The sequence below is a fragment of the Osmia bicornis genome, chromosome 13 (genome assembly GCF_907164935.1).
Source record: "Osmia bicornis bicornis chromosome 13, iOsmBic2.1, whole genome shotgun sequence".
Classification (NCBI taxonomy): Eukaryota; Metazoa; Arthropoda; class Insecta; order Hymenoptera; family Megachilidae; genus Osmia; species Osmia bicornis.
The window spans coordinates 559884-571487 of NC_060228.1; the positions used below are offsets into that span (position 1 = coordinate 559884).

Below are 11604 nucleotides of genomic sequence, written 5' to 3' on the forward strand. Positions count from 1 at the left end.
TTTTGTAATATAACATAAGCAAGGGAAGAATATTCCTACAAATCGAATACCTAAGGTTATTTTTTTTTAATATGTCCCGATATTGTACTCCGAATTCCTACAAAATAATATGTCCCGAGAAAGAGTGTGAACGAGAGGAGAGTGATTGATGTGAGATAATGGGAGGCAGAAAGAGAACTAGAGCGATTGTGGGTAGACGTGAAAAGGCGAATAATAAAGATTATAGTATTTTGGGCACAAATCTCGTTTATTTCCTACAGGAAAAGGAATATGGGAATAAGTGATAATAACGTAATTTGTGTTAAATATTATATATTTTTATGTAGAAAGGAATATAATAAAACAAATACAAGAAAAGAAATATATATAATAAAATAAAGTAATAGAATAAAATAAAGAAATATAATAAAATAATTTAATAATAGTTTAAATTAATCGTTGTTCCGCCGCCGCTTCTTCTTCCACCGCGACCGCGTTGTGGCATTAACGCGTTGTTGCCGCAGCCGGTTGAGTTTTCTTCGTATTTGTCTAATGCTCAGCCGCTCAATGGACCGGATTGACTGGAAAAATAAATATTATATTATTATTCATAAACAATGAGTAGCAGAAATAATGTACGAACAGAAAAGTAAAAACACGACTTACGGTATGCTGCGGCTGCGGCTGGTAGGGCTGGAAAAATAAATATTATGTTATTATGGATAAACAATAAATAGTATAAATAACGGTAATTATTGACAAACTGACGAGGGGAACTACCCAAGTGTTACGCTCACTTATTAATGAAACTTTGCCACCTTGTAGAGCTCGTCGCCCTGAACACGCCTATACCCCGTTTTGGGGGCAGACGGCTAATTGTTTAAAAGATATTAACAATTAAAGTTAGTTACCCCTTACACTGAGAAGCATGACAAACTAACACATACAAATGCTTAGCTCCGCGGTAAAACGCTTGACTCGCAATCTAGTTGTCTACGGTTCAAGTCCATGATTCACAACTTTTTTTTTCTTTTTTCTTTTTAATGATAATTTGTCTCTTTTTGAATACCTATTACAACTGTGCTATAATCATTGCATTTATTAATAATTAATTAAATGTGCTGAAATTTTTTTGGAATTTAAGTTATCTTTTCTATCTAATACGTACATTAACACCCTTATCGCATTCAAAATTCGATATATCGATAGTTTCGATTAATCGATATTTTCGATATATCGATAGCTGGATCGATTAATCGATATTTTCGATATATCGATAGTTGGATCCATTAATCGATATATCGAAAACAATTAATCAATTAATATATTTAAACAATTAATCGAAACTATCGATATATCGAATTTTGAATGCGGTAAGGGTGTTAATGTACGTATTGGATAGAAAAGATAACTTAAATTCCAAAAAAATTTCAGCACATGTAATTAATTATTAATAAATGCAATGATTATAGCACAGTTGTAATAGTTATTCAAAAAGAGACAAATTATCATTAAAAAGAAAAAAGAAAAAAAAAGTTGTGAATCATGGACTTGAACCGTAGACAACTAGATTGCGAGTCAAGCGTTTTACCGCAGAGCTAAGCATTTGTACGTGTTAAATTGTCATGCTTCTCAATGTAAGGGGTAACTAACTTTAATTGTTAATATCTTTTAAACAATTAGCCGTCTGCCCCCAAAAGAGGGTATAGGCGTGTTCAGGGCGACGAGCTCTACAATGTGGCAAAATTTCATTAATAAGTGAGCGTAACACTTGGGTAGTTCCCGTCGTGAGATTCAAAATCAAAATAAGTCCACCCGTAATATATGTATATACATACAGGGTGTCCCAGAACTGGGGTAGGAACGGAAGAGGGATGATTGGTGAGGTCATTCTAAACAACTTTTTCCTTTGCTAAAATGTTGGTTAACGCTTCGTTTTCGAGTTATTAACGAAAAACACTGGCCAATCAGAGCGCGCCGTTAGCGCGGGCCAAACCACGAGAGTGTTGGGTATGTTCCGTGCGGTCGTGATCAAGTGCCTCGGCACTACGTCGGTATGATGGGATTCGTTGAGTAGAACTTGCATCGGATAATGAATAAAAAAAACAAAAGAATAATTGTATCGAATTATTGATTACTCATGAACAACGAATAAAGTGATGAATCGTTGTTCATGTAGAATGAATAAATCGAATTGATTCGATACTTTTATTAGTGTATGATAGGAATTTAAAAAAAAAATACTTTGTAATCATTTTTGAAAAAATATGGAAAAACAAATATACGTGTTCGCGTTTCGCGACTTTTTTTCTTTTATTGAATTGAGCGGTAGGCTTTGAATTTGGCGCCGCGAGAAGAAGAGCAAGCGTGTCAGCGTCGCGCTGCAATACGCAGGCGCGTGCAGTGTGGGGGTGTAAAGGACGGTCCGGGACTGGGCCTGATTCATTCTGACGAGGGTCAGGGACTTCTGCGCATTGAATTGTTGCTTTTTGTGTTTGAGCTATTTGGTGTGTTTTGTTTTGATTTAACTGTATCGGTGGCGATCGGTTGACGTGCGCAAGTTGAGTCGGGCGTGTGTCCTTAGTTTGGGAAGCACTGATTGCGATTTGGGACCGTGTGATCACGGTCATTTTTTGTTCCCACTTGGGGAACGTGTCCTGTGATCAGGAAATGCACTAGTTGCAATTAGAACTTTGTGTGATCACGATTATTTGTTCCCACTTGGGGAACGCCTCCTGTGACCAGGAATTTGTTTGTAACGAGGACCACGATGATTGGCTGCGGCGTCGGCGAGGTGTCATCCGAGTGCGGTTTGTACAGAGCTCTGGCGTGCGATAGTATAAGTTTTTGAATGATCATTCAAGTAATAGTTAATCTCTAGATCATAAGTTTGTTTTTTTTATATTACAATTATTTTATTTGGTATTTTCTTTTTATTTTGGGGTAATTTATTTTTTACTAGGAACCAGGCTTTTTCCTCACTTGAGACTGGGGTTTTTTACGGCCGGTATCCTCTAAAGATTAAAATCATTATTTTCATTTATTTAATAAATTCATTTATTTTGATTCATTCTTTAAAATCTAATACTACGTGTTTTATTTACCCTCGGCGACAACAATCACACCCCGTTTCCTCTCCCTTTGTTATTGTTTTCTAATATTCGGAACAATACGATTTGCAAATAGAAAAAGTTTCCACATAATAAAAAACGGATTGAAATAGAATAACTAATAAACATTGCAACCCAGTTGCAATGAAAACGGTTTGCTATCACTGGGTCATTGTGCCGACCCTAACCACTCCAGGAGAGAACACGTTACGGCGAACAGCTGATCTCCAGGCGGGTTCACTGAACTCACTCAACTGCACGATCACTATCACTGTTTAGACAATTTCTTTTTTCACTTCTAACTATTCTCATTCAATTGATACCGACGTTAGTGGTACTTCTCTCTACGTTCAAATAATTCTTGGCCCCGAAAGGGGCCGATTGTGCCAAATTAATAAATATTACCGACATTTGCGGTAGTTATTTCTACGTTTTCCAATTTTTTGGTGGCCCCGAAAGGGGCCAATTTGTCACAAGTGAGTTATATCAAATATGGCTCCAAGTGCCCCCTTCTGCTGCAACACACTGTTCGGGTGGCCCCTGTCACGTTGCTATTACACCGAGCAAAAATAAAAAACGTGTAATATTTAATATTCCGCACTACTTCATAACGTTCTGACGACGTTAATGGTGTTCCTTGCCAACTTCAAATGGGACTGCTACTGTTAGCTGGAGCGACTGCGAGGTCTTTTTCGCTCTTTGTCCTGTTCTATGTTTGCCAATATTGCAACGCACGTGGCCATAAACCGATTTCGATAACTGAGAGTAATCGAGAACCTAGATAAAGACAAAAAGCGAAAAAAGGGAGGTCCGAGAATTAAAGGGATTGAAAAAAATCATATCGATGAGACAATATTAACTTTTTTGTTTTTTATTTCTTCTAAATGAAACTTTTTCCCATGTAATTGTGAAGTTCTTCTGATTAAAATAAGACCAAACACGATATAATTTGCATGATATTTACTTATTTACATAAGATATCATGCAAATAAATAAATAAGTAGTTATAATTCAAATTATGTTGTGTTTGGTCTTTTTTTAATCAGGAGAACCTTACAAGTACAGTAGTAAAAGTTTCATTTTTGGAGTATTATTGTCTCACCGATATTGAAACTCATATCATGTTACGCACTCGTTCGTTGGCTTTGCAAGTATTTGAAATCAGAGTGATTGAAAAAAGGTACAGTAATGCTTCGAAATAAGCAAGTGGTCTCTTCTTCGAAATAAGCAACTCGCTATCCCCTCTTCTTTGTTTGAAGTCGCCCGCAAAGTGAGAGGTACGAGAAATGAGTGAGAGGTCCATGAAAGCGCGAAGCCTATGTTTAGGGTAATAAATTTCACGCTCGACTGAGAAGTGACATCGGTTAGTAGAAGGTTAGTTAAATTCTAGGAATATCCCTTCCCGCGTTAAAACTGTTCCCACCTCGAAAATGCTAAAGCTCTCAGTCCCATTCCAAGTCAGACAGTTGAAGTGAAAGTAAGTAAAATAGCAAGATCTAGTGCAGAGTACTACAACATGTTTGTTGTATTTGCAAAAGCTGATTGCAACGCGGAGGCTGCAGCAAGAATCTATCGGGAACGTTATGGCGGGGAAAACCCCTCCAGTGCCAAAAGCTTCTGAATGCTGGCGAATCGTGCATATTGCACCGGCCAATTAATGCCGCAGCCTCATGATGTGGGTCGCACCACGAAACGCGCCGTTAATGAGACCGATGCAATATTGCACGAGTTCGAAAAAGACCGCACTACATACCAGCATCAGAGATGTCAGCCAGCGCTTGAGGTAAGCTTCAATATGAAAGAAATCATAATTATGAAATGAAAGTATAACAATTTCTTTTATGAAAACATAATTTTTCTTTTAATTATGTAATTTCTATGTTTTATTTTAGTGTCAGCCGGAGCACGGTACACAGGACACTCAAGGACCACGCGTTGCACCCGTATAAATATGTGCGGGTGCAACATTTAAATCCCCAGAATTACAACCAGCGGGTTCAATATTCCCGGTGGTTGTTGGGGGAAATCGCGCGGAACCCATCGTTCTGCAAGCGCGTCTTGTGGACTGATGAAGCCCTCTTCACCAGGGAGGGGTGCTTCAATGCCCACAATTCGCACGTGTGGGACGATGAGAATTCATTTGCGATTCGAACACGAGCAGGACAAGTGCGCTGGTCAATTAACATATGGGCCGGAATTTGCGGTGATTTTATCGTTGGGCCGTACATTCTACCTGATAGATTGGACGGCTCATCGTACAGAGTGTTTTTAGAAGATGTCCTTCCGACTCTCTTGGAGGAAATTCCTTCAGATATTCGGCCGGGCATCTTCTATCAACATGATGGTGCACCTGCACACTTCGCCGCAAATGTTCGCGCTCATTTGTGTCAAGCTTTCCAGGACAGGTGGATTGGCCGCGGAGGTCCTGTTGCGTGGCCCCCAAGATCACCGGATCTGAATCCGCTGGATTTTTTTTCTGGGGATACTTAAAGGTACGTATGCTGTTACAGCTTTTAATTTACTTTAAAAATATTTTTTGATACGTACGTACACGTATTCACCATGTCGTATTTTTATTTACTATTACAGAACCATGTGTACAGGGAGTCCATTTCCTCCCCCGAGGAAGTAGTGGCGCACATACACGCCGCTACTGTCTGTGTAACCCCAGCGATGCTGCAACGAGTGCGGCGAAACATAAAAAAAGGGCAGAAGACTGTGTTGCAGTGGAAGGGGGCACGTGGAGCCATATTTTTAATAGAAGCTCAACTGTGAAATCGGTCCCTTTCGGGGCCACCAAAAAATTGGAAAACGTAGTGTAACGACCCGATAAGAACCACAGCACCTTTTTTCGTTTAATTTTTATAATTATAATCAAATTTTTATGTTTTAAGTTTTGTACAAAAATGTTTTATCGAGCGCAGCGAGCGAAGCTCAATTTCTCGCGAAAACTGCATTTCGTTTTCCAGAGACTCCTCTTAGACGGCTTATCCAATCTTCACCAAATTTGGCACAGCATATCATGACCACAATGTGATGGTCATAGGCTATTGAAATAAAAAATTGGCCCAAGCATGGTGAAATAATCACAAAAAACTGATCTTCAATGAAAAAGCATTGAAATAAAAACGTGGCCGTCGCGGGACAGCCGACAAGAGCGAAGCTCAAGTCATAATGCGTAAATTTACAGTTCAATAAATTAGAATTGTTTTTTTTGTAATTTTTTTATGGTACAATTCAATATGAAAAAAACGTCGCTCTGCCGTACGCGAGAGCGAGATTGTCTTTTGTCGCGAACGTTCTTGTACGCACGATTGACGCGCAATTTCGCTGGATGAAAGAATTAGAGGAGAGGGGACCGAAATTCCCCTGTAGGGGAATCGTAACATTCCTTCCAACTGATCTTACTGCCGATCGCGCCAAGAAGAGCTTCGCTTTAAACATTGACGCGCAACAACGTTGATAAATTTCATTACAAATCGAAAACACCATTAATTTAAGCTTTTCACTACAAATGCCTCCTAGACGACGAACGAACTTAAGTCGACGAACTCATGACGCACGTCGATATGTACCTGTCAGCCAACGACAGGCCACGCAGCTTGAATATGTTACCATCCATTATACTCGCATCCATGATCAGAAGCACGTGGATGATTTCAGTCGATTCCTAAACGAACAATCGTATAATACATGCATCAACTGCAATAGACTCCTTCTTAATACATGTACTAACGAATTTACATGCAAACACTGTAAGCGCAATACCACCAAATTCACATCGGCGAACAAGATGCGACCTGCTGATGTGCCTGATGAGCTCAAAGATCTAACTGTCATCGAACAAATGTTAATTGCTAGAGTGCACCCAGTCATGAAAGTATATCAGGTAAGAGCTTCCGGTCGACCTGGTCAGATACGTTATAGCGGTAATATTATAAATGTGGAACAAGACATCACCGAAATTACAAGACGCTTACCTTTGACGCCAGCTGATGTAAACGTCCTCATTGTCCAGCGTGACGGGGTTTCTGGCCATAGAGATTTCAAAGTGCGACGCGATAAGGTACTCAAAGCACTCGAGTGGCTCAAAATCAACAACCCACATTACTCTGACGTTAACATTGATATGGAACATGTTGCGTCGCTTCCCCAAGATGGTGATGTTTCGCATCAGATTCGCTTTTTAAACGAAGGTGGTTTCACCGAAGATGTAACTGACGAAACTGATATAACTGAATCAGCAGTACCAATAACAATCCAACAAAGACAAGAACAAGCAATCAGGTCAACCCTACAATGGCTGTCGAGTTCTACAACGCCTATTAATGAGTTTAGAACGGAAGGGTATATCTCTATGGCTTTTCCTCATCTCTTTCCGGATGGCCAGGCAGATATTGTCGACTTCACTAGAAACCAAAAACTTCAATACTCTGAATGGTGTGAATTTCTGATGCATTACAAAGATAAACGTTTCGCAAATGACTGTCAGTTTAGGTTCCATTGTCTCAACACACTCCAACGCCACGAAGCTTTGATAAAGAGTGCAATTTTTTGCAAAAAGAATGATTTTACCGGCAGTATACAACAACTACGTACAGAATTGATTCGCAACCCAGCTATACTCAAAAAGTTGTTGAGTTGGGGATCCAAGATTCAAGGAACTTCAACTTATTGGTATCAACGACGACTAGAATTGCAAGCAATGGTGAACCAGCTTGGAGTTCCAACTCTTTTCTTAACACTAAGCTCAGCTGATCTTTGGTGGCCCTGCATGATGAGACACTTTGGAATCAGCTCAACAGAGATAGAAGGCATGACCGAAGCTCAACTATCACGTCTTATGCAGGAAAAACTAAACGAAAATCCGCTGGTGGCCGATGAATACTTCTCGAAGAGGGTTGAAATCTTCATGAAAATCCTCAAGACCAAGTTAAATATCGCTGATTATTGGTACCGGTTTGAATACCAACATCGTGGTAGCCCTCACATTCATGCCATTCTCTGGCTCGAAAACGCACCCGACGTACGGACATTCGATTACTGTTTTGAGGAGGAGATCGAAACTCATAAAAAGTTCTATGATTCGCTCACATCTGCCATGAATCCGCTTATTAATGAGCCTCCAGCTGAAGTACATCCTTCTCGATTGAAACATACTGAACTACAACTATATGATACACACCAACTGTCGCAATTGCTGAACAGAGTTCAAAGACATACTAATCATTCCAGGTACTGTCTAAAATCCAATCGCCGGGTACAGATTTGCCGTTTCAACTTTCCAAAGCCACTACAAGATGTATCGACACTTCAAAAAGACGAAAAAGGTATTTGGCAGTATACACCCAGAAGAAATGATGCTTTACTCAATGACCACAACATCTTTGTGGCCCAAATATGGCGTGCAAATACAGACTGCAAAGTAATTACATCGGAGCACGCAATTCTAAACTACTTATCGAAGTATGCATCTAAAAGTGAACCACAATCGCAGAGCTTCATGGACCTCTTCAACAACATTCTCGTCGACTGTCATCCTGATGATCCCGTACAGAAGGCATTTTCTAAGATGCTCATCAAAATAGTAGGGCTTCGAGATATATCATCGTGCGAGGTCATGCATTTGTTGGCTGGTATTCCATTATATCATTGCACAAGGCACATTGTCAAAATATATATTGGACTTGACGACTTCAATTTGATACCTCTAGATGACTCTGATCAATTTGTACATCAATCAATTCTCGACCGCTATCGAACGAGACCAGAGACGACGAATGACATGACTTTGAGTCAATTCGCAACGAGATACAATGCAGTACGCAACCAACTTCAACAATGTAGAAAAATGCGTGTGCTTCAGGTATTACCTAAGTATCCACTAGGAATTGATGACGAAAAAGATGAGATTATCTACAAACAAAAACTATTGCTAAACAAACCATGGAGATCTGTGGAAGAATTGAAAACTTGTGATTCTTGGAAAGAGTCATTCTTTGCAGCTAACATAACTGTCTGGGAACTGGATGAAAACAACACTTCACCACATGATCCTGACGACATACCTGCTTTGGAAAATGAACCAAGAGACTGGATGGCCATAGCCGAGGCATTTCCACACGAAGCAGTAACTGACACTGTGCTTGGATACAGAGATCAGGATCGAGATTTTGAATGGTACGCAATTATTAGAAACTATCCAGGATTGGAAGCCCAAATCAATTTCATCCGACAAGCTAAAGAAAATTATGTGTGCCAGCGCGAACTTGCAACCAGTGACAACTTGGATCTAAATCCGGGACAGCAGAATGTGATAAACCATCTGCATAATCAACTGGTAGGAGTTACAACTAGAAAGCTGACAGTTGTGCAAGGAGCAGCTGGAACAGGAAAATCTTGCCTGATACGCAAAATGGTCACCATTGTCGAATCAATACACGGACCTGGCTCCGTGCTGCTCATAGCGCCAACAGGCATGGCTGCCAACAATATCAACGGAACAACAATTCATTCCGCTTTTCACTTGATGCTTTCGAGAGGTGGTGCAATGCCAGATCTAACGGGGGAAAGCGAACGTAATTTTCAGGATAAAATGTCTACAATTAAAGTGATCATTTGCGATGAAATGTCTATGGTTGGAATGAAGCTTCTTGCTACAATTGATCAGAGGTTACGACAGGCATACCCGGAGAATCAATCGGTGGAATTTGGTGGCGCTATAATGTACTTGCTCGGTGATTTCAATCAACTGCCGCCAGTCGGTGATACATCACTGCTGGGGATTGCTAAATCGTCCAACATGCTAGCAATCAGAGGACAGCTGCTGTTCGAAAAATTTAATACGGTTTTCGAGCTGAAACAGATAATGAGACAGGTCGGAGTCGAACAAGAAGCATATCGCAAGACGTTAATCAACATTGCTAACGGCAAAGTGACCGATGATGACTACGATCTCCTGCAATCAAGGTTTGCGTCAAACGTTAGGAGTTCTTTCACTGAGTTCAGTGGATGCATCCATTTGAAAGCAAAAAAGGAAGACATCATCGAATATAATGAGCATATGCTCCGCCAACTGAATAAACCCGTAGCGATAATACGTGCTAAGCACAATAACGTCACAGCAATCTCTGGTTCAACCGATGACGCCCAAGGCCTTCCAGCAACATTGTGGCTAGCATCGGATTGCCGAGTCATGCTTACGCAAAACTTATGGACTGCACAAGGTTTATGCAACGGCACGCTAGGAACGGTCGCTGACGTAATTTATCTGTCAACTGATACCGATGATCATTTGTCCGACTTCCCAGCCTGCGTATTAATTCGTTTCGATAACTACAATGGTCCTTCTATTTTCAACGGTTTGGTACCTATTCTTCCCCAGACGGTTAGTTACAAAAAAGGAACTACGGCTTGCACCCGCAAACAATTTCCGCTTGATTTAGCTTACGCAATAACCATACACAAGTCTCAAGGAATTACAGTTGATCGTGCTGTAGTTGATATTGGCAATTCGGAATTTGGACTAGGGCTTACATACGTTGCTCTCTCGCGCGTTCGCTCTTTGGCAGGATTGGTGATCGAGCCGTCGTTCCCTAAAACACGGTTAACTTCTATCAACAATCATATCGGATGGAACCGTAAGCGCCCGGCATTGCAACGATTAAGAAACTTAGCAAATTTAGGTCAATAAAGGAGATAAGAAGATTTAAATGAATGTGTCAACTATTACTATGGGAGGAGAGATTCTTCAGCAGCAAATATGCTGAGCAGCATAAGTTATTCATCAAGGCAGATTAGCCCTTACCGAATACGAGTTGCGCTCATTATTGTGTTAGCAGCGAAGCGGACAACAGACCTAGTTTAATTTTCGTTATTTGTATTCAGTATCAGGTTTAATTTGTATAGTATGATTTTTGTAATAAATAATTTTCATTTATCGATAACTGAGTCTATTAAATAAGTCGATAAACGTAGAGTCGGTAAGTCGGCCGATAAAATAGATTATCGATAAATTATCGACGTCTGACCACGTGTGCGCCAGCGCAACCCCGATTATCTCGCGGTGGGGTGAAGTCCTAGAGTAGGGAGGCCGCGTAGATTAAGGAGCAGGGGTACTCGGTCGTCACGTGATGGGGAATTCCAGCTACCTAAAGGAATTCTATGTAGAAAAAAAGCGCCAAATCAGCAGAATCTGACTATACATAAATAGAGGCGTTCCACACGGTATCAGCGCAGATCTTCTCTGACTTCGGTCAACAGCAGGCAACACTCTGGAAGTAGAGGAAAGCTTGCGCTGAATTGCTTAGGCAACCATAGAGCGCGAGTAATAGCTTTATTCCTTCTCTTCCGGTGGTGACGTACGAGACTTCAGATCTGTGGACATCCTACTCACGGTACGCAACGTGTTAATCAGATGTTTTCTACTAAGCCATACCCAAGTATAAAGAGCTAGCGAGGAGCGGAGCTCCTTGAAACGGCCTGTACTTAACACAGCTCTGGCTAGCCCAGAAAC

General features: G+C 40.6%; 1 protein-coding gene across 1 annotated transcript; it reads left to right on the forward strand.

Moving 5' to 3' along the window:
- The first annotated feature begins 6882 nt into the window (after nucleotides 1-6882).
- On the forward strand, nucleotides 6883-10782 carry LOC123988421. Its single transcript, XM_046288447.1, has one exon. It carries the CDS (start codon nucleotides 6883-6885, stop codon nucleotides 10780-10782), a length of 3900 nt encoding a protein of 1299 aa, XP_046144403.1.
- Nucleotides 10783-11604: the final 822 nt, after the last annotated feature.